This window comes from Hemiscyllium ocellatum, chromosome 7 (genome assembly GCF_020745735.1).
Source record: "Hemiscyllium ocellatum isolate sHemOce1 chromosome 7, sHemOce1.pat.X.cur, whole genome shotgun sequence".
In the NCBI taxonomy this organism is placed as follows: domain Eukaryota; kingdom Metazoa; phylum Chordata; class Chondrichthyes; order Orectolobiformes; family Hemiscylliidae; genus Hemiscyllium; species Hemiscyllium ocellatum.
In genome coordinates, this window is record NC_083407.1 from 922441 (window position 1) to 947107 (window position 24667).

Here is a 24667-nt window from a genome sequence, read left to right on the forward strand (position 1 = left end):
AAAAAAATTCCAGTAATAGGAATTCATGGTGAGACAAAAAGTGCTCAATTAGATAATGTGAGGTTAGAGTGTCCAGTGATGAGTGGTTAATTTGTGGTAGGAGAACTGGACAAACTCTCAGCTCCAGGAATACAATTTGTCCTTGCTAATGATATCCCTGATTCACCGGTAGGTGTGCTGCCTACTCTGGTTAAAAAGCCAATGGGAATTCAGGCAACTAAAGTATTGCAGGACACATACTGGGCTTTTTCCTGACTGTGGTAACAAGATCATAAAGTCACCAGCTGAAACAGGAGAGATCAGAGTACAGATAAAGTTGAAGTAGAATTAGCAGAAACCCTGTTTGATCAGATGGTTGGCACAAACCAGCAGATAGATGGCAATGCAGACATCTTTAGCTCAGATAAATTACAGCAGAAAGATCAAAACTTGAAGCAATTATACCAAAAGGCATACACAGAAAAGGAATCCAAAGGTATCCCTGAATGTTATTATCTTAAAAATGATGTCTTAATGAGGAAATGGAGACCATCACATATTCAGGTAGATAAGAAATGGGCAGAAGTTCATCAAATCATATCGTCAGCGGGTACAGAAAGATGGTGTTGTGAATGGCACATTAACTACCACTTGGGGGTCATTTAGGAGTGAGAAGAATTCCAGCTAAAATACAACATTTTTACTGGTCTGGACTGCACAACGATGAATTTAATTTTGCCAGACATGTCCTACATGGTCATGTATTGGAAAACCACAGGCAGTAATAAAACCTACTTCTGGATCAGTGGTGCTGGAAGAGCACAGCAGTTCAGGCAGCATCCGAGCAGCAGCAAAATCGACGTTTCGGGCAAAAGCCCTTCATCAGGAATCCTGATGAAGGGCTTTTGCCTGAAACGTCGATTTTGCTACACCTCGGATGCTGCCTGAACTGCTGTGCTCTTCCAGCACCACTGATCCAGAATCTGGTTTCCAGCATCTGCAGTCATTGTTTTTACCTCAGTAATAAAACCTAAACCTTTAATACCTATTTCTGCATTTCAGGAACTATTTACAAGAGTCTTAATTGATTGTGTAGGTCCTCTGTCTCAAACAACAAGTGGGAATCAGTTTTTGTTATCAATAATGGATGTGTCGACTAGATTTCCAGAGGCCATTCCATTCCCAATATCACAGCTAAAAGGATTGTAGAGGAATTACTCAAATTTTTCATTAGACATGAGCTACCTACACTACAGAGATACAATCAGATCAAGGTTCAAACTTCACATCAAAATTATTTAAGGAAGTTGTGGATAGTTTAGGAATAAAACAATTCAAATCTACTGTGTACCATCCAGAATAGCAGAGAGTGTGAAAAAGGTAGTATCAGACATTAAAGACCATGTTGAGGGCTTATAGTCAAGACTATCCAGATAACAGGGATATGGGAATTTAGTTTGTGCTATTTTGCTATCAGAGATATACCAAATGAATCGACCAAATTCAGTCCATTTGAATTAGTTTTTGGGCATGAAGTAAAAGGTCCATTAAAATTGATTGAGAAATTGGAAAGTCAGAATTCAGACAGCATATTTTGGGACTATGTGGCAAATTTTAGGGAATGACTAAATAGAGCTGCAGAGTTGGCTAGGCAGCATTTAAAAGTATTACAGAATACAATGCAACAGGAAGAAGACAAAAAAAATCAAAAATTCACAATTTTGCTATTGGGGCTAGGTTATCAGTGTTACTTCCAGCGATAAGTGAACCTTTAAAAGCAAGGTTTAGTGGACCTTATCAAATAGAGTGGAAATTGAGTGAGGTGAACTACTTGATAGGGACTTCACACAGGGAAGGAAAGAAAGAGGAAAAGGTGCTAATGATAACAGCACAGAAGGAAGGAGGATTCTGAATTGGACATTCCTCAAATCAAATTCAACAATGACCAAGTTTCAAAAATTGGGATAAATTACTGAGTTATCATCCAGAGAAAAATCAAAATGACCCGAAAGAGTTATTACTATCACATGGAGAGATAAGTGAAAATAAGCTGGGAAGGCGGCACAGTGGTTAGCACTGCTGCCTCATAGCGCCAGAGACCCGGGTTCAATACCCGCCTCAGGCAACTGTGTGTGGAATTTGCACATTCTCCCCGTGTCTGCGTGGGTTTCCTCCGGGTCCAAAAATGTGCAGGTTAGGTGAACTAGCCATGCTAAATTGCCCCTAGTGTTAGGTGAAGGGGTTAAATGTAGGGGAATGGGTCCAGGTGGGTTGCGCTTCCGCGGGTCGGTGTGGACTTGTTGGGCCAAAGGGCCTGTTTCACACTAAGTGATCTAATTATGCATGATGTAGATATTGGAGATGTTGTTCCAATTAAGCAACATCCTTATAGGCATAACCCTCTAAAGTTGGCACAGGTTCAAAAGGAGATTGAACACATACTCCAAGATGACATAATTGAAGGGAGTTACAATGACTGGAGCTCACCTGTAGTAATTGTGCCAAAACCAGAAGGTACCCAATGGTTATCTTCGTCTATCACAAAGCCAATGCAGTTACAAAGACTGATGCATATTTGATTCCGAGATTGGAAGACTGTGTTAAGAAGGTGGGATAAGCAACTTATATTTTTAAGTTGGACTTGTTCAGAGGATACTGGCAGATACCGTTGTCAGAAAAAGCAAAGGCAATTTTCAGCTTTCGTAAAGGAGAATGGACTGTATCTGTTTAAAGTCATGCCATTTGGCATGAAAAATGTACCAGCCACATTTCAGAGACTAAGCAATAATTCATTGCCGGATCACCCAACTGTCAGATAAATAGATGACCTGGTGATTTTTAGTCACATGTGGAAGGAGTATTTATAATATTTATCAGACTTGCTTGATTGACTTTAGAAGGTAGGCTTGGTGATAAAACTGGCTAAAAGTGAATTTGCCAAAGCCCAAGTCACCTTCCTGGGCCATGTTACCAGACACAGGCAAATGGCCAAATAGAATGCAAAAACAAAGATAAATGGGGACTATCCCATACCATTAAAAAAAAGAGCAGTACTACGGTTCCTGAGATTGAGTGGATTTTATCAAAAATTTGTGCCAAATTTAAGCAGTGTGGATGCGCCCCTCACTTATTTGCTTAAAAAAGGCAAGAGGTTTCAGTGAACAGCAGACTGTAAGAAGACATTTGACAGCGTGAAAACAGTGTTAATCACTGCCCTGATATTAGCCATACAGTTATGCAAAGCCACTCAAGGTGGCTGTCGATGCAAGTGATGTGGGTGTGCTTTTGCAAGCACGTGACAAGATAATAGAAAGGCCTATTGGATATTTCTCCAGGAAGTTGAACATTCATCAGCAGAAATATTCAACAGTTGAGAGAGAGACTTTAAGCTTGTGTTGGCATTATAACATTTCAGTGTTTACTTTACCAGTAACATATCTGAGACAATCACATACACTTCAATGGGTTACGATCAGTGTGTGGAGAAATGTACAGACAAAAATGCCAGATTGTTCAGATGGAGCTTTTTGTTACAACCATTCAATCTGAAAATTGTGCATGTGGCAGGACAAGAAAATATGATTGCTGACACATTATCGAGACGCAAATGAAAAATAGAGGTGTTCAATAACTAGAGCACAACACATTGAAATGAAACATAGTTGCGCATGTTTGCATGATTTTTGTCATTGTCATGTATATGTGCATTTTAGAGAACTAACAGATTTGTTTTTAAGGGATTTTAAAATGAAGCCATCTGTGGGTAGATGATTCATCTTTCTTTTAAGGGGGAAGGCGTGATGAAGCTGCTCCTTTAAGTTATGCTGTACTTGTTCTTTTTAATATAAAAAAGAGGTGGTAAATGAGTCTCTGAAATGTCTGGGATGTAGGATTTTAGGGCTAAGTTGATAATAGCTAATAAACACTGCTTCAGACAGAGGCTTTCAAGTTTTAAAAACACAATATACAATGAAGGGGTGTGGCCAGTTCTCCCAGCTCAGCTTTTCTCTGGCTTTTTTTTTTAAAGTAGTAGATGAGAAAAAGCTGCTGGACCCATAGGTGGTGGTCCAGGCTGGTACTCTCACTCTCTGATTTCTATCCTGTAAGAACCTGTAAATGATTTTATTTTTGTGCCAAGGGGTATTTATGGGGATTGTTGCAAGTATTTGGAACAGCATCATTAAGTTGGGAAGACCTGTTGGGCTTTTGAATAGGTTTAGTTATTCAGTTTTTTGATATTTGTGTTTCATTCAGTAATCTTGTAAATAAATTCTGTTTTGTTTAAAATTAAGTGATTTGACCAGCTGACTAGCTCCTGGAATATCCACTGTATACGTACTTAAAATAGAGTTGCAGAGGGGTGTTGAAGTAGATGTGCATGGAATTCAAAGTCAGCTTTGTGATCACATTTAACTTCCAATGCAGTGATAATTTTTTTAAAAAACACATCTTTGCCTCTGACCTCTGAATCCTGACCACAATTTGCAAATTTATCAAAACTGGGTATATGTTTATAACGGAGTTTCATTCTATTTGGCTGCTACTGAAATGGATCAACATGGAAATAGATCATTTGTCCCAGAAGATTCTACATCACTGTCTGTGCTCCATCTGAAACTATTTTCACTCCCTTCGGCTAACACCAAAGCATTCCTCAATTCATTTCTCCTTTTGTGGATATCTAGCTCTCTTTCAATATATCTTTACTATTCAACAAACTCCAGAATCTCAATGTCTTGCGAATTGAAGTTCCTCCTCCATCCCTACTGGTTTGAATGATTATTACCCCACCAACCTAGTTTTGATCTGCCAAATAAGTGGAAATATCGTCCCTATTTCATCACAATATTCCATAATCTTGAAGGTCTCAATCAGGTCACTGCTCAGCTGGCCTGTTAGTGGGGAAAAGTCCTTGACTGTTCAATCTTTCCTGATGGGTATAGATTCGCTATAGTTCTAGTTCCAAGTACATCTTTCTTGCACATTCTCCACGGCCTCCAAATCTTCGTTATAATATGGATAGGAGAACACTTGTAAAATTTAAGTGACACAGATACAGTGCAGAACAGGACTTCAGAAACGAGCAATATTAATTATCAAGAGACAAATTAAAGTAACCAGCAGGTCAAATGCATCCAATCCAGTACCTTGGAATTAAAGCAGGAAAGCTCAGCTTCACTCTCACTCTCAGTTTCTGCTGTCGGTTCATCACAGCTCTCCGATTTCACTATTGCTTTCTCTGAAAAACAAACTATGAAGTTCAAACAAAATCTCCAAGAAATGTAATCCATATAGACTGAGATTAAAAACAAAATGAAATAGATTATTCAAATAAGCATAGATACAGATCAAAAACTGCAAAAGAGGTGGAGAAAGAAATACATAAATGTATAAAATGAATAAAGAACATGGAATAACAATGGGATATAACCAAGGAAACTGACAAAGTGGTAATGAAAAGCATAAGGGAATGAAGCTGTTACACTTCCAATAGGACTCTTTTCTTACCTAGTTTTTGCTCTAAAGTGGGAGACAAAGCAGGAAATTATAGGCCAGTTACCTTACAATCTCACAATGGCAAATTACTGGAATCCATTTTTAAAGAGGCAGTAGTAAGACATGATGAAAATCATGAAATTCAGAGGCAACATTGCTTTGTGATAGCGAAATTATGTTCAACAAGTTTAAGATTTGATGTAACAAACAGCATGGATAAACTGGAATCAATAAACACAGCATATTTGAAGTTCCCAAAGGCATTCAATAGCCTGCCTGTCATGCGAAACAATACTGGATAAGCCAATAGCTTCAGCTGGGGTGATATATTAGCACGGATAGGCAAGTGGCTAACAAATGAGAGGCAGTCAGGATAAGTGAGTCATTTTCAGGTTGACAAACTACAACTAGTGGCGTATCACAGGAATCAGTGCTGCAGGCGTGACTATTTACCACATATTAACAATTTGGATGAAGGGACAGACTTCATTGGAGTTAAAGTTAATGATACAAAGGTAATTGAGAAAGCATGATGGGAGGAGGATGAACAATCTGTAAAGGAATGTGGCTATGTTAGACGAGTGGGCATAAAGTTGAAGATGGAGTAGAAAGGTTATCCACTTTTTAAATCTATGTACTAAAGTAGAATATTTTTAAATGGAGACAAATACTGTGTTATTGAGGAATTGGTGTCCTTAGACATGAATCACAAAGTGAGCATGTAGGTGCAAGTTATTAGGGACAGCAATTTTACTGCAAGGAGGAAAGAATTATAAAAGATAGTGAAGTCTTTTTACAAGTGTACAGGGCACTGATGACACCGGTTAGGTAGATGTTTAGATGAATGAGAGGAATGGTATGATCTCAGTTGATGTTATTACTGGATGGGGTGGCACAGTGGCTAGCATTGCTACATCAGTGTTAGAGGCGTGGGTTTGATTCCAGCCTCGGGCAACTCTCTGTGCCAAATTTGCACATTCTCTCCACGTATCCATGAGTTTCTTCCGGATGGTCCAGTTCCTCCTACGGTCTAGAGGTGTACAGGTTAGGTGGATTGGCCACACTAAATTGCCCAGAGGTGTGCAGATTTACTCATGGGAAATGCAGGCATAGGGCAGAGGGGTGGATCTGGGTGTGATGCTCTTTGGAGGGTCAGTATGGACTCAATGGGCCAAATGGCCTGCTTCCACACTGTAGGTTTTCTATGATAAGTCAGATACTAGTCTGAAATCAGGCTTGATAGATTTCATTTTGGTTTTCACGAGGTGATCTTTCACAGAAATAAACATGTAATGGGGCAGAATCAGTTTTAACAATAAAACATGTTTATTATGCAAAAAATAAGAAATTAAAATAATCCAGACTTTTACATATAACTTAAATTTAAAGATAATCCCACTAATGCCGAGAGTATGCACACCAGGGAGAATTCCCTTCTCTATCCCTTTATAGGATTTAAGCATAGAAGCAAAGAAAATAGGAATAGGAATAGGAATAGGCTCTTCTGTCCTTCAACTTGACACCGCCTTCTTGATCTGTCCTACCTTCCTTCCCACTGACCACCTCACCAACTAATCACCATCACCCCTGACCTGCATCTACCTATCGCCTTCCCAGCTACCTTTCCTATTTACCTCTCAGTCCCATCCTGAGGAAAGCCTTATGCCCAAAATCTTCGAGGAGAAAGTGAGGTCTGCAGATGCTGGAGATCAGAGCTGAAAATGTGTTGCTGGAAAAGCGCAGCAGGTCAGGCAGCATCCAAGGAGCAGGAGATTCGATGTTTCGGGCATAAGCCCTTCTTCTTATGCCCAAAATGTCAACTCTCCTGCTCCTCAGATGCTACCTGACCTGCTGCGCTTTTCCATCACCACATGTTATCAACTCTGACGTTCCAGCATCTGCAGATCTCAATTTCTCTGATTTGGTCCTTCAAGTCTGCTCCACCAATAATTACAACCATCCTACTCAGTGCCCGGTTTCTATTTTGCCCCATACCCTTTGATCCATTTCACCCCAATAACTATGTCTAACTCCTGGAAAACATTCAATGTTTTGGCCCCAACCACTTTCTGTGGCAGAGAATTTAACAGGCTCTCTGGGTAAAGAAATTACTCATCACTTTAACTTTGCGCTTCTTGGAGAATCTGATAACCTCTTCCTTCAGTCTTCATAAACGGAGCTGAGACTTTCTCAGCTTCAAATTGCATCATTAAAGTTTTATCTAAACACTTCCCTGGAACTTTCAAACTAAATTTCTTCAGGAGCAAGCCACTATTTAAGAATGATGCAAGGAAAAGCTAGGGAACTACAGACTGCTGAGCCTGACGTCAGTGGTGGGCAAGTTATTGGAGGGAATCCTAAAGGACAGGATTTACATTTATTTGGAAAAGCAAGGACTGATAAGGGATAGTTAATGTGGCTTTGCGCATGGGAAATCATGTCTCACTAACTTGATTTGAGTTTTCTGAAAAAATAACAGAGGATTAATGAGGTAGACATGATCAAATCGACTTCAGTAAGATGTTCGATAAGGTTCCTCATAGTAGACTGGTTAGCAAGGTTACATTACCTGGAATACAGGAAGAACTACTCATTTGGATACAGGACTGGCTCGTAAGTAGAAGACAGAGGATGTGTTGCTTTTCAGACTTGAGGCCTGCAGCCAGCGTTGTGTCACAAGGATCAGTGCTGGGTCCACTGCTTTTTGTCATTTATATAAATGATTTGGATGTGGACACAGGAGGTATAGTTAATAACTTTAGAGGTGACACCGAAATTAGAGGTGTAATGGACAGCCAAGAATGTTACCTCAGAGTACAATGGACTCTTGATCAAATAAGCCAACGGGCTGAGGAGTGGCAGATGGAGTTTGATTCAGATAAATGTGAGGTGCTGCATTTCGGAAAGGCAAATCAGAGCAGGACGTATACACCTAATAGTAAGATCTTGTGTTGCTGAACAAAGAGACCTTGGAGAGCAGGTTCATAGTTCCTTGAAAGTGAAGTTGCAGGTCGATAGGATAATGATGGTGGCATTGGTTAGTGCACTGAATATAAGAGTTGGGAGGTCATGTTGCAGTTGTACAGTACATTGGCGAGATCACTTTTGGAATATTGCGTGCAATTCTGGTCTCCTTGCTATAGGGAAGGAGAAACTTGAAAGGGTTCAGAAAGGATTTACAAGGATGTTGCCCAGGTTGGAGGGCTCAAACTATAGGGAGAGGCTGAACAGGCTGGGGCTATTTTCCCTGCAGCGTCGGAGGCTGAACTTAGAGGTTTAGAAAATTATGAGGGGCATGGATAGGATAAATAGACAAAGTCTTTTCCTTAGGGTGGTGAAGTCCAGAACTAGAGGGCATAAGATTAGGGTGACGGGGGAAAGATTTGAAAAGTACCTTAAGGGCAACTTTTTCACCAGCTGGTGTTGCATTGATGCAATGAACTCCCAAAGACATGGAGGCTGGTACAACTGCAACACTTTCGGCATGGACAAGTTGGATTGAAAGGTCTGTTTCCATGCTGTATATCTCTATGACTCTATAATTGTTTTACAATTCCAGCTTCAGCCAAGACCTCTGCAAACCTCAAACCAACAGATCTTTCAAGCTATTACTATTAAGCCAAAAACAATTCCAGATTCTTCTACCTGAAACCTAATACATATTTCTTACTGTATTCATTCATAAACTTCACCCAAGGAAAACGCCATTACTCTCTCATGTATTTCTATTTTGATGTGTTTCTAAAGAAATCACAATGGCGCCAGAAATACAAATGAACCCTGTCTCACATCGAAATCCCAAATGCCACTAGATTAAAACCTACAGTAAATCAAATTAAAACAAATAAAAAGCAGACCTTACATCACATATTATTGAACATTTCAAGACCCTGACAAGACCTGACAGGATGAATGCTAAAGATATGGAGTCAGGTGTTACCGCTAATGGAGTCAGGTGTTACTAGGGGACATAGCTTTAAATTAAGGGGTGGTAGGTATAGGACAGATGTTAGGGGTAGATTCTTCACACAGCGGGTTGTGAGTTCATGGAATGCCCTGCCCGTATCAGTGGTGAACTCTCCTTCTTTATGGTCATTTAAGCGGGCATTGGATAGGCATTTGGAAGTTATTGGGCTAGTATAGGTTAGGTAGGATTCGGTCGGCGCAACATCGAGGGCTGAAGGTCCTGTACTGCGCTGTATCCTTCTATGTTCTATGTTCTATATGCGCCCCTCCCCCACCCCATGTGCAAATCTATAACCAAGGGGGAAATTTCAGAAAATGGATGTACTCACATGAAGACATGTACGAATTTCTTTTCTGAATCATTAACCTTTGGAATTTTCTTCCGCAGAGAGTAATGAAGATGAGACGTGAGTAAATAAATTGAATTTTTTGATCTGAAAGGGAATCAAGGGTTCTGGGGAGAATGTTGGAATGTGAAGTTAAGGTGACATCCAGACTAGTTGTGATCTTATTGAATATTAGTGCAGGGTTTAGGGGTCTATCTACTCCTGCTCCTATATTTAATATTATGTGAGCATATGTACCCTTACTATCCCCATATTACTAAAATTCCCAAAACCTAATGGTCTTGAACGTGGATATGTTCAAACAGGAGTATCCATGAACCAATGGCATAAAATACTTAAATGTTTTAGTGGAGAAATTTCTCACTTTGAATGGCTGACCTCTTATTCTGAGGCAGTGACCTATATTCTAAAGTTCTCAGCCAGCAGAAACACTCTCAGCATTGGTGCTGTTAATCTCACGTAAGAATTTTACACGTTCCAATTAGATCACCTCTAAGTCTTCATAACATCAAGGAATACCAGCCTTGTCATGAAGTAATCTCCTCGTCCCAGGAATCAATCTAGATACGAAGCATAAAACTGAACACAGCATTCCTACATAGACTCAGCAATGTCCTGTCCATGTGGTACAGTTTCAAGGTACATAGACACGGTGGTGAGAGAGCAGATAAAAACTGCAGCCGGTAGATTTCAATGCAATTAAAAACAATTGCATCCATTTTAGATGAAAAAGGAAAATTCAAAACGATTTAAAATTATATAAAGTGAGGGACAGCAGAGGTCTAAAGAATATTAAGCACAGATCACAAGTATGTAGTCAGGTACAAAATAGTCAAATTACTTATGGAATGTTAGCCCTTTCAACTAGAGGAATGGATTTTAAAAAGAAGGCCTTGCTACAGTTATTTAAAACCCTTAGAAAAAAATCCACTGGCTTTGGAATGAGTGTAGCCCAGGGGAAAAAGTGCTTTCCAGAGCTCCAAAGTTATGAACAAAGATTACATAAACTAGGTTAAAAACCCTTTGACCTAATCATTTCACATGGCCTCCTTCATCCATTTGAAAAAGGTCACCTCTGACCATTCACTGTCCACATTCTCCTTCCACAACTCAAACACTGCCTCCTTCTGCATCCATCCCTGGAAAACAAAACTATTCCCCAGAACACTTACATTTACACTCCCAAAATCCCAGCTCTCTACTAGCTATTACATTTCTACAGCCACTAATTTACTCAAGCAGACCCTCACTTCCTTTAATGTCAGAGTTCCCAATACAACTCTTACTCTCTCACCGCAGTCATTTCCCTTGTTATGGCTCTCATCGTACTGCTTAAGGTCTGAAAGATGCAGGCATAAAAAGTTGACAACTGATTTAACTATCCACTGCCAGATCTGGCTGAACTATTTAAAACTTCTTGGTTCTGTAAAACCAATAACTGTCCCAGGATTAGTGTGGGATGCTAACATAACTCTTGATTTTTCTTCACAGCAAACCATCTTCCGAAACTCTTTCCTCTCCACCCTCACCACCAAGTGTGAAGTCTGAGCTTCCTTATTGTTAAGATTGAGACAATTTGTTTCAGTTGCTGTCATGTGCCTCCCTTCCACTGGCCCAGCAACTCCAGCTTCTTCTGAAGATACAACCCATGTCCTCATCCTAAACTCATTTGTTTTGATAGATTCATGCCCATATCATCTCGCTCCCCCTGAGCTCACCTGGTCAGTGTGACTTGCCTCCTATTCCCACTGAACGCTCACTCATCTCCCTCCCTCCAGCCCCATACTAACCATTAGCTTTTCAGGTGTTCTCCCTCTCTTAAATTAGCCTTCATCACCTCTCCTCAAAAACCAAGTTTTGGCCTCAACATCCTTGCAAATTACTATCACATGTTCAGAATCCCTCTGTTCTGCAAACCTAGTGTCCTCCTCCTACCCCATTATTCTCAATGATATTGCTCTCTTTCTCTGGCATCTTGGACACTGCCAGTTTTATTCACTCCACCTTTGGTGATTATACCTTCAATTGCCTAGGCCCCATGCTCTGGAATTCCCTCCCTAAAACTGCTCTATCTGCCTCACTTGCCTCTTATGAACAAAGATTACATAAACTAGGTTAAAAACCCTTTGACCTAATCATTTCACATGGCCTTCTTCATCCATTTGAAAAAGGCCACCTCTGACCATTCACTGTCCACATCCTCCTTCCACAACTCAAACACTGCCTCCTTCTGCCAAGTTATATTATGTAACCCTAGACTGCTGTATGCATTTTAATGATTACTTTGTTTCAAAATCCTTGTAGCAACTTGATTTATCATGTTAACGGTGCTGTATAAATTAAACTTTAATTCCCTGGAATATGGATCATTATGCGTAATTCAATGAAACTTTTAGGAATTTGAAAAGAATTGATTAGGTAGACAAAAGAGAATAACTTTTCACTAGTGCTAGAAAAATTAGAGATTGTATAAATAAAGCACTAATTATGTAAAATGTCACACATAATTATGGAAATACTTGTCCGTGGATAAAGACAGCTTACATGCAGCACATGTTTACTTACACCTTCAGCATGGGTCGGGGCCCATTTTAAATATTTGAAATTCAATATTGTCTGTTCACTGGAGTGAACTCCCTGTTGGAGATGCAGTTCAAGCACTTCTCAGCAGAGGGAGCTGAAGTTACAAGTTATCAGCTGTGTCAATGGAGTGTCAGCAACTGCTTCAGTCAGAACTCATCACAGCAACAAACTCATCCTGACAAAAATGCCCGACTCAAATGCTGCCTTGGAGGTACCGGTGTTGGACTGGGGTGGACAAAATTAAAAACCATACAACACCAGGTTAAAGTCCAATAGGTTGATTTGGAAGCACTAGCTTTTAGAGTGCCACTCCTTCATCAGGTGGTTGTGGAGGTGAAGATCATGCTCACAGAATTTATAGCCAAAGGAGCCCAGGGTCATGGATTTACATGTCAGAGAACAGAAACCAGCATATCCCATTAAAAAAGATGAAAGTTTTAATCAAAGATTATTGACTGTATCTTATCTCCATGACACTTGATTCCTTTGGCTATAAATTCTGTGAGCATGACCTTCACCTCCACAACCACCTGATGAAGGAGCAGCGCTCTGAAAGCTCGTGCCTCCAAATTAACCTGATGGACTATAACCTGGTGTTATGTGATTTTTAACTTTGTCTCAAATCAGTAATTTAGAACAGAAGATGACCATTCAGCCCCTCCAGCAGATGTAAATATTCAATCAGATTCACCTTAACCTGAAACTGTGACCTCACATCCCTGATTGTCCCACGGGGGAAAACATCTGATGTCTATTTTTAATCAAACCCCTTTAGAAACTTATATGCTTCAGTTAGATCTCATCTCAGTCTTCTAAACTTTGAGCAGTTTAGGCCTATACTCTAATTTGCCTTCATAATACAAGCCTTTCATCACTGAAATTAACTTAGCAAACCTGCTCTGAAAGCTTCCAATGCAATACCTTGTTGCTGAAGGGGACCAAACCTATATACAGTGCTCCAGATGTGGTCTCCTTAATGCCTTACACGTTTGTAACAACACTTCCCTACTTTTATACTCCATTCCTTTAGCAATAAATGCCAAAATTCCATTTGCCTTTTACCTGCTGTACCTGAATGTAGACGGGTTGGTCAGTAAATCTGTGTACGATATGAAAATTGGTAGGGTGGTAGTTAGGAAGATTGTCTATAGCTTGACATGTAAGGCCGACTGTCAGATGGGTCGATCAATGGCAAATGGAATTCAATTTGGATAAGTGAGGGGAGAAGTGGGGCAGGACAAACAAGATTAGATTAGATTAGATGACTTAGTGTGGAAACAGGCCCTTCGGCCCAACAAGTCCACACCAACTCTCCAAGGAGCAACCCATTCCCCTACATTTACCCCTTCACCTGACACTACGGGCGATTTAGCATGGCCAATTCACCTAACCTGCACATCTTTGGACTTTGGGAGGAAACCGGAGCACCCGGAGTAAAACCATGCAGACATGGCGAGAATGTGCAAACTCCACACAGACAATTGCCCGAGGTGGGAATTGAACCCAGGTCTCTGGTGCTGTGAGGCAGCAGTGCTAGCCACTGTGCCACAAGGTAAGGGAATACATGATGAATGTTAGTACCCTGGGAAACATCTGGAATCAGATGGACGAGCACACATCCATCAACCCCTGAAGGTAGCAGGACAGTTAAAGTAAATAACCTGCTCAGTACATTTCCCCCCAAGAAATGGCAATTGTTTTAAGTGTCTCCTTTTTCACAATCGCTACATTACCTGCTATTATTGGAATAGTGGTTACAGCATTTTAATTATGAAAAGAGGCTGGGGTAGACTATTAGATTACTTACAGTGTGGAAACAGGCCCTTCGGTCCAACAAGTCCACACTGACCCGCCGAAGTGCAACCCACCCATTCCCCAACATTTACCCCTTTACCTAACACTACGGGCAATTTCCCATGGCCAATTCACCTGACCTGCACATCTTTGGACTGTGGGAGGAAACCGGAGCACCCGGAGGAAACCCACGTAGACACGGGGAGAACGTGCAAACTCCACACAGTCAGTCGCCTGAGTTGGGAATTGAACCCGGGTCTCTGGCGCTGTGAGGCAGCAGTGCTAACCACTGTGCCACCATGCCACCCAAACACTCCGTCCCTCGGTGGCAGGTTGGCAACCTACAACCAGTGGGGCTCCACAGGGATCAGGAATGTATTTAATGACTTGGAAGAAGGAAGCAATGTACTGCAGCCACATTTGCAGATAATATAAAATAGGTGGAAAGGCAAGTTACAAGAGGGATACAAAGTTTATACAGAGATATTGTTCGGTTAAGTAAATGGGCAAAATGTTGGCAAAAGGAGTATAATGTAGGAAAATGGAAGGGAGAACAAAAGAACAGTATTATTTAAAAGGAGAAAAGCTGCAGGAACTGCAACACAAAAGGGACTTCGGGGTCTTGTACATGAAACACAGGTGCAGCAAGTAATCAGGAAGACTAATGGATTGTTGACTCTCATTTCATAAGAGTAGAGAAGTCTCACTACAACTGTACAAATTGGAATTCAGAGTCTAATCACTACCATGAAACCATTGTCAATTGTCAAAAAAACCCACCTGATTCTCTAATGTCCTTTAAGGAAGAAAGCTGCCATTCTTACCTGGTCTGACCTACACATGAGTCCAGACCCACAGGAATGGGGTTGACTCTTACCTGCCCTTTGGGATGGGCAATAAATGCTGGCCAAGCCAGCGACATCCTCATCCCACGATTGAATAAAAACAAAGGAATTGGTGAGACCACTGCAGAGTACAGAGGGCAGTTTTGGTCTCCTTACTGAAATATATAATGTAATTGAGGCAGTTCATAGGTACCATGGGATGGTTCCTGATACGGAGGGATTGCCTTATGAACAAAGGATAAATAGGCTGGCACTCTACTCAGTTGAAAATGTGTTGCTGGTTAAAGCACAGCAGGTCAGGCAGCATCCAAGGAATAGGAAATTCGACGTTTCGGGCATAAGCCCTTTATCAGGAACTCTATTCAATGGAGCTTAGAAGAATGAGAGGTAATTTCACTAAAATATAGGAGATTCTGAAGGCACTTGACAGGGTAAATGCTGAGAGGATGTTTTCCCCTTGTGGAAGAGTAAGGGCATACTTTCAGAAAAAAGGGACACTGATTTAAGACTGAGATGAAGAGGAACTTCTTTTGAGGGTATCGTGTCTCTGGAACTCGCCACAGAGAAAAGTGGGACAGAGTCCTTGTGTATATTTAAGGCTGAGATAGATAGATTCTTAATCAGTTGGGAAATCAAAGATCTTTGTTCTCTGCCTTGGACTCCCGGCCTCAGCACAGGGTTGGATTTTTAGCCTACGACACCAGGCCTCAGCATGAACCCAGCATGGAGACCTCCCAACCTAGCATGGCTTCAGCTGGATTTCAGGTCTCGAGATGATTCCCGAGCAGTCTCCTGGCCTTGACTACCTTGAGGTGTATCCTGGCATGGTCTGCAGTCTAGGCCCCCAGCAAACTGGTGACCAGGTGCCAGTGAGGACTGGGTAAGAAGGAACATTATTCTGAACTTTTCATTTCTCTATTTTCTAATTTATTCCTGCTATTTGCAATGCTGAACTTTTTATTTCTTTACTATCTAATTTTTTTTCCCCACAAGAACTTGGGCTGAAAAATCTGTACCTAGGTACCTTTGTATATAAGATGGCGCAGTAGAATTAGTACCCCTACAGGCCCTTCCACCCATCATGTCTACACTAACCTTCCGTAAAGTGTCCCAACCAAACCCATTCCCATTACTCTATATTTATCCGACTAGTGTGGAAGTGGGTACTGCAGATGCTGGAGAATAGATTGGTGGTGGAAAAGCACCACAGGTCAGGCAGCAGCGGAGGTGCAGGATAAATCCACATTTCAGACAAAAGAGGGCCTTTGCCCGAAATGTCAATTTTCCTGCTCCTGAGACACTGCCTGACCTGCTGTGCTTTTCCAGCACCACTCTAATCTTGACCCTGACCAGTGCATCTAACCGACACAGCCATGGACACTATGGGCAATTTAGCATGGCCAATTCACCTAACCTGCACATCTTTGGATCGTGAGAGGAAACTGAAGCACCCAGAAGAAACCCATGCAGACTCAGGGAAAATTAGCAAACTCCATACAGTTGCCAGAGGCTGGAAAATTGCTTGTCTCTGTGAGGCAGCAGTACTAACCACTGAGCAACTGTGCTGCCTTAAGTCAGCGGCAGTGTAAACTTTTCATTGTACTGTGAACTGTGGAACTGATGTAAAGTTTTTTTAATTCATTCAAGATACATGGGTTCTTGCCGGCTGGCCAACATTTATTGCCCACTCCTAGTTACCCTTGAGAAAGTGTTAGTGAGTGGTCATCTTGAACCGTTGCAATCCACGTGCTGAAGGTTGACCTACAATGCCATTAAGAAAGGAATTCCAGGATTTTGACCCAATGACACTGAAGGAATGGTGATATATTTCCAAGTCAGGGTGATGAGTAGTTTGGAGGGGAACTTGCAGGGGGTGGTGTTCCCAGATATCTGCTGCCCCTGTCCTTCTAGATGAAAACAGTCTTGTATTTGTGAAGTACTATCAGAGGATCTTTGGTTTATTTTTGCAGTACATCTTGTAGATGGTTCACACTGCTGCTCCGTGGTGGAGGGAGTGGATGTTTATAGATGTGGTGCCAATCAAACGGGCCGCTTTGTCCTGGATGGTGTCAAGCTTCTTGAGTGTCACTGGGGCTGCACTCATCCAGGCAAGGTGGGGAGTATTCCAACACACCCCGACTTGTGCCTTGTGGATGGTAGTCAGGCTTTGGGGAGTCAGGAGGGGAGTTATTCACTTCAGTATTCTTAGCTTCTGAACTGGTGTTGTAGCCACTGCGTTTGTGAGATGAGTCCAATTGAGTTGCTAGTCAATGATAACCCATGAGATGTCGATAGTGGGGGATTCAGTGATGGTAGCAACACTAAATATCAAGGGGCCATGTTAGATGATCTTTTAGTTTTGAAGAGTCATATTGGGCCTAAAACGTGAACGGTTTCTCTTCTCACAGATGCTACCAGATCAGACTTTCTCCAGCACTTTGGTTTTATTTGGAATGCCCAGCATTCACAGAATGTTCTGAGCATTTAATTTCTTACTTTTAGACTCCATACAATAAAATTTTCCATAGGCAGTTTTAAACACTTGCCTGATAACTTTTGTGATTTCCATACAAGGATACCCAAATCATACTGCACTGCAACATTCTGGAGCCTGTCCTTACTTAAGATATTATTGTGATTTTCTATTCTTCCTTCCCAAGTGAATGGAGTGCATTTTCCTCCATTATACTCCACCGTAAAACTGTTGTCTTTTCACAACTTACAAAGGGATCCAGAAGGTATGTACTAGGAACATTAATAAGCCATTCAGCCCATCGAGCCTGCTTACCATTCAGTATGATCATAGCTATATTCCTGTCATCACAACTTGCTTTCCTACCTACCTCTATCAGCAGCATATTTGGCTGCACTGCAGTCTGTTGCTCCATCCCACATCATTGACATACATTGTAAATAGTACAGTGCCCAGTACTGATCCTTGTGGTACTCCACTGCCAGTTTGTCAATCTGAAAGTTACACATTTATCTCCATTTTGTTTCCTGTTAAGTTAAACAATCCTCTGTCCATGTTAATTTTTAACAACCCAGCATCTTGAGTTCTTACCTTCTACTGTAAGCTTTTATGCAGCACCTTATCAAATGCCTTTTGCAAATCCAAATACACTTCACCCGCTGCTTTCCCTTTACCTACCCTGCTCGTTACATCCTCAAAGAACTAATACATTTGTCATAAACTATTTCCCTTTCACAGAACATACTGATTCAGACTGATTGTATTATGCTTTTCTAAATGTCTTATCACCATAATAATGCATCGCTAGAGGTAAGCCTCAATCTACCCTGTAAACACCTTGATTTGATTATCCCTTAATTTCCTACAATTGCTGGAATACATGCCTGCACTTTGTTCCTTTATTAGTTAAGCTTTTGGCATCCAGGATCACTGTGGTGAATCTGCACTACTCCCCTTCCAAGGCCACAATCTCCTTCCTGAGGTGAGGCGCAGACTGAACCCAGTTATTCCAGATGGGATTTGACCAGAATTCCATGCAACTAGAATGTAATTCCAACCCTTTTTTATTCGAAGTCCTGATATTATGGGCAATATTCCATGAATGTTTTGATTATTTTGTATACCTGTGCATTAGCTTCTAGCGATTGCTGTTTCTCCCCAAAGGGAGCAGCCGGTGACTTACTCTTCCTGTCCCTCTGTCGGGGCTGGGTGCCACCCTTCATGCTGTAATCCAGCTTCATCAACACAGGCTCCAGGCCTGTGTACATCTTCTGAATAAGCTCATGGTAAACCACCAAAGGCCACAGAAGCAGGCTCAGTACTAGAACAACAACAACAACAACAGGGTCTGTAAATGACATGACCACACTCCCCAGCAACGTCACTTCATGATATATCCAACTCAGTGCTGTCCCTGTCCTGGCAGTGTTTGATGGGGACAATATAGAGAGCTTTACTACATATTGAAACCCAAGTTGTTCCTGTTTTGGGAGTGTTTGATGGCAACAGTGTTTTAACGCTGTACCTAACCGGTCACTGTCCTGCGAATATTTAATTTAGACAGTGCTTGTAATAGAAATTACATTTTGTAATATTAACATTGCTACTCAACAAGCACAAAACATAATATTGAGATGTGAGTGAAGGTAGTTGCTGAGTCAGATTCTGCTCCAGTCAGTTGGCTATTTTGATTCAGCCGAAGAGTCACCAGGATTGGACGTTAGCTTGCTCTCTCTCTCTCCATGGATGCTGCCTGACCCACTGTGATTGCCAGCATTTGTTGTTTTCAGATTATTTTGATTAAATGTGTTTATTTCCAGTTTTACACAGATGCTTTTAAATGACTCACATCAGTATTCACTTTCCTTCAATGATCACTGGCTCATTGTTTTGGTAGGTTAAAGATGTACAGGTGGAAGGTATTGATGGATTCAGTGCCTTGAGCACATTCTTACTTTCTCGATATCCGTCAGAATGCCGAAGCCTTGAGCCGGGGCTCTGCAGGACCCAGACAGCAGGATTACTCTAACATGACATTCTAATCTGAATTTTGTTAATTTACATTTTGTACATTCTATTTCTCTGAGTACCCATTTAAGAGCCTTTAATCTGTCTAACTTGATTAAATTTGATGAATAAAGTGGTTTTAAAAGAACTTTCCACCACCATGTTACGGGATGTCAGTGTGCAGTGGTAGGGTCCGGCCTCTGAGCCAGAAGGTCAAGGGTCAATTCCAACTTGCCACAGAGGTTTATCCAAATATGCTTGAAAAACCAATTAAATATGTCCCCTGCACCACCATGCAAGGGGGGCTTGTCGCCCATCTATAACAGTCCTACCACCAGAACATTCAGGTTCAAGTTCTACTTGTCCCAGGTGCATATCACATGTTCAAATTGAATAACTTTTTAAAAACTGGAAATAAAGGCTCCTGGGACACTGGCAGTTGGTTGAGAGAAGGCAGTCATTTACAATGTTGGAATCTATAAATAAATCCAACATTAAATAAAAGGATGGTATCTGATTTCTTACTTTACCATTTGACTTCAAAATGAATTAACAGTACCAGAGCAAGAATTACCTAAAGGTGTAGATTGGAAACTATAATCTGTTACTTTTCAGAAGAATGCTTGTGGAAGAGTAAATGATCCTGCTAAATACTGACAGAGCAGGGTACATAGGCTCAATGGTCTACTTTTGCTCCTATTTGTATGTTCTCAGAATCGTCTGCCAAGAGAAAGGAGGATGTGAATGTGTGGTCACGGCTTTTATTCTTACGTCAGAGAAAACAAGTTGTCACCTTGGTATTGTTGTTTTCTAACAATCATGGTGATAACACATCTGCCTGTGGAACACAGATATCCTGCAGTAATAATCTACTATTTTATATCATTGACAGCCACAAGCCTCCTCCTTCCTCTTGCGGCTTATGTGAGGAGGAGGCGTGAAGGCTCAGATAGGGGGCTGGAGAGTTATAAGTTAGCCAGAAAAGATCTAAAGAGAGGGTTAAGAACAGCCAGGAGGGACATGAGAAGTTCTTGATGGGTGGGATCAAGGAAAACCCTAAGGCCTTCAATAGGTATATCAGGAATAAAAAAATGACGAGAAGATGATTTGGGCCAATCTAAGATAGTTGCAGAAAGTTGTGTTTGGAATCTGAGGACATAGGGGAGGCGCTTAATGAATACTTTTCGTCAGTATTCACATTGAAAAAAGGCAATGTTTGTGGGAATATGGAGATATAGGCTACAAGATTATATGGGATTGCGGTTGACAAACAGGAGGTTAGTAATTTTGGAAGATCTGAAAATAGATAAGACCCTTGGACTAGGTGGAATTTATCCTCAGATTCTCTGGGAAACCAGGGATGAGATGGCAGAGCCTTTGGCTTTGATCGTTATGTCATCATGGTCGACAGGAGTAGTGCCAGAAGACTGGAGGATAGCAAAGGGTGTTTCCTGGTTTAAGATGGGGAGTTGGAACAGCCCTGGTAATTATAGGGCAGTGAGCCTTATTTCAGTTGTGGGTAAGGTGTTATAACCTTTTCTAAGAGATAGGACTTACAATCATCTGGAAACGAATAATTTGATTAGGGATAGTCAACATGGTTTTGTAGGGTAGGTCGTGCCTCACTAACCTTATAGAGTTCTTTGAGAAGGTGACCAAACAGGTCGATGAAGGTAAAGCAGTTGATGTGGTGTATTTGGACTTCAGTAAGGCATTTGATAAGGTTCCCCATGGTAGGCTATTGCACAAAATACGGAGTTTCGAAATTGAAGGTGATTTAGCAGCTTGAATCAGAAATTGGCTAGCTGAAAGAAGACAGGGTGGTGGTTGATGGGAAATGTTCATCCTGGAGTTCAGTTACTAGTGGGGTACCACAAGGATCTGTTTTGGCGCCACTGCTGTTTGGCATTTTTAGAAATGACCTGGATGTGAGTGGAAAAGGAGGTGTTAGTAAATTTGTGGATGACACTAACGTAGGCAGAGTTGTGGATAGTGCTGGACGATGATGTGGGTTACTGAGGGACATAGATAAGATGCAGAGCTGGGCTGAGAAGTGGCAAATGGAGTTTAATGTGGAAAAGTGTGACGTAGTTCACTTCGGAAGATGTAACAGGAATGCAGAGTGCTGGGCTAATGGTAAAATTCTTGGCAGTGTAGATGAACACAGAGATCTCGGTGTCCTGGTGCATAAATCCCTGATAGTTGCCACCCAGGTTGATAGGGTTGTTAAGTAGGCATATGAGGTGTTGCCGTTTATTGGGAGGGGGTTTGAGTTTAGGAGCCACAAGGTCATGCTTCCACTATACGAGACACTGGTGTGGCCGCACCTTAAGTATTGTTTGCAGTTCTGGTCACCGCATTATAGAAAGGATGTGACCAGTGGTGTGGCATAAGGATCAGTCTGGCTCCACTGCTTTTTGTCATTTATATAAATGTCTTGTATGTAAACATAGGAGGCATGGTTACTAAGTTTGCATGTGAGGTCGTGGACAGCGAAGGTAACCTCAAGATTCAATTGGACCTTGATCAGATGGAGGAGAAACTGCCACTGCAGATGCTGAAGATCAGAGTCAAAAAGTGTGGTGCTGGAAAAGTACAGGTCAGGCAGCATCCGAGGAGCAGGAGAGTCAATGTTTTGGGCATCAACCCTTCATTAGGAAGGTGGGAGGGGCAGGGGAGGTAGAGAGATAAGTGGGAAAAGAGATGTGGATGGTGGGGGGGCAAGGCAGTGATAGATAGATGCAGCTGTGGGGGCGGGGGTGATGGTAATAGGTCAGAGTAGAGGGTGCAGCAGATAGGTGGGAAGGAAGATGTCCAGGTAGGACAGGTCAAGTGGCAGTGCCAATTTGGAAGATTGGATCTGGGATAAGGTGGAGAGAGGGGACATGAGGAAACTGGTTAAATTGACATTGATACTGTGTAGTTGGAGGGATCCAAGGTGGAAAATGAGGCCTTCTTCCTTCAGGCATCGGGTGGCTAGATTTTGGCAGGACTTGACTTTCAATATGTAAGAAACAAACGACAGGCAAAAGTAGACATTGGGCCACTTCAAACTGATGCTGGAAGGCTAGTGATGGGAGATAAGGAAATAGCTGGAGAACTTAAGTACTTTGCGTCAGTCTTCACAGTGGAAGACATGAGTAATATCCCAACAATTAAAGGGAGTCAGGGGGCCGAGTTGAGTATGGTTGCCATTACAAAAGAGAGGGTGCTAGAAAAGCTAAAAGATCTTAGTTTAGATTAGATTACTTACAGTGTGGAAACAGGCCCTTCGGCCCAACAAGTCCACACCGACCCGCCGAAGCGCAACCCACCCATACCCCTACATTTACCCCTAACCTAACACTACGGGCAATTTAGCATGGCCAATTCACCTGACCCGCACATCTTTGGACTGTGGGAGGAAACCGAAGCACCCGGAGTAAACCCGCGCAGACACGGGGAGAACGTGCAAACTCCATACAGTCAGTCGCCTGAGTCGGGAATTGAACCCGGGTCTCAGGCGCTGTGAGACAGCAGTGCTAACCACTGTGCCGCCCTTAAAATTGACAAATCTCCTGGCCCCGATGGGCTACATCCTAGTGTTCTGAGGGAGGTGGCTGAGGAAATAGTGGAGGCATTGGTTGAGATCTTTCAAAACTCACTGGAGTCAGGGAAAGTCCCGGATGATTGGAAGATCGCTGTAGTAACACCCTTGTTCAAGAAAGGATCAAGACAAAAAGATGGAAAATTATAGGCCAATTAGCCTAACCTCGGTTGTTTGTAAAATTCTAGAATCCATCGTTAAGGATGAGGTTACTAAATTCTTGGAAGAGCAGAGTCGGATTAGAACAAGTCAACATGGATTTAGTAAGGGGAGGTCGTGCCTGACAAACCTGTTAGAATTCTTTGAAGAGATGACAAGTAGGTTAGACCAGGGAAACCCAGTGGATGTGGTCTGTCTAGACTTCCAAAAGGCCTTTGATAGGGTGTCACACGGGAGGCTGCTGAGCAAGGTGAGGGCCCATGGTGTTCCAGGTAAGCTACTGGGAAGGATTGAGGATTGGCTGTCTGACAGAAGGCAGAGAATTGGGATAAATGGTTCTTTTTCGGAATGGCAGCCGGTGATGAGCGGTGTCCCGCAGGGTTCAGTGTTGGGGCCACAGCTGTTCACATTATATATTAATGATCTGGATGAAGGGACTGGTGACATTCTAGCGAAGTTTGCCAATTTACGAAGATAGGTGGACAGGCAGGTAGTACTGAGGAAGTGGGGAGGCTGCAGAAGGATCTAGACAGTTTGGGAGAGTGGTCCAGGAAATGGCTGATGAAGTTCAATGTGAGCAAATGCAAGGTCTTGCACTTTGGAAAAAAGAATACAAGCATAGACTACTTTCTAAACGGTTTGAAAACTCATAAAGCCAAAGTACAAAGGGATCTGGGAGTGCTAGTCGAGGATTCTCTAAAGGTAAACATGCAGGTTGAATCAGTGATTAAGAAAGCGAATGCAATGTTGTCATTTATCTCAAGAGGGTTGGAATATAAAAGCAGAGATGTGCTACTGAGACTTTATAAAGCTCTGGTTAGGCACCATTTGGAGTACCGTATCCAGTTTTGGTCCCCACACCTCAGGAAGGACATACTGGCACTGGAGCGTGTCCAGCGGAGATTCACAGGATGATCCCTGGAATGATAGGTCTAACATACAAGGAACGGCTGAGGATCCTGGGATTGTACTCATTGGAATTTAGAAGGTTAAGGGGAGATCTAATAGAAACTTACAAGATAATACATGGTTGGAAAGGGTGGACACTAAGAAACTGTTTCCGTTAGGCGAGGAGACTAGGACGTGTGGACACAGCCTTAAAATTAGAGGGGGTCAATTCAGAACAGAAATGCGGAGACATTTCTTCAGCCAGAGTGGTGGGCCTGTGGAATTCATTGCCACGGAGTGCAGTGTAGGCCAGGACGCTAAATGTCTTCAAGGCAGAGATTGATAATTCCTTGTGACATCAAGAATTTAAGGGCTACGGGGAGAATGCGGGTAAGTGGAGTTGAAATGCCCATCAGCCATGATTAAATGGCGGAGTGGACTCGATGGGCTGAATGGCCTTACTTCTACTCTATGTCTTATGGTATGTCCTTGGTGGAGTGAGGGGGAAAGTTGAAGTCATCAGATGGGCCAATGGATGGGCCTA

At 42.0% G+C, this 24667-nt stretch overlaps 1 protein-coding gene across 2 annotated transcripts in view; it reads right to left on the minus strand.

Annotated features, from left to right (window-relative positions):
* The window catches only part of retreg2 (reticulophagy regulator family member 2), an 81522-nt gene that overhangs the window by 37046 nt on the left and 19809 nt on the right, over positions 1-24667 (minus strand). The window contains exons 6-7 of one of the 2 annotated variants that reach the window (XM_060828177.1): positions 18667-18804; positions 5127-5218 (exon numbers count right to left, since the gene is read on the minus strand). In XM_060828177.1, coding sequence (XP_060684160.1) covers positions 5127-5218; positions 18667-18804 — 230 coding nt within the window. The remainder of the gene's footprint in view (positions 1-5126; positions 5219-18666; positions 18805-24667) is intronic. The other variant, XM_060828178.1, reaches the window with a different exon arrangement.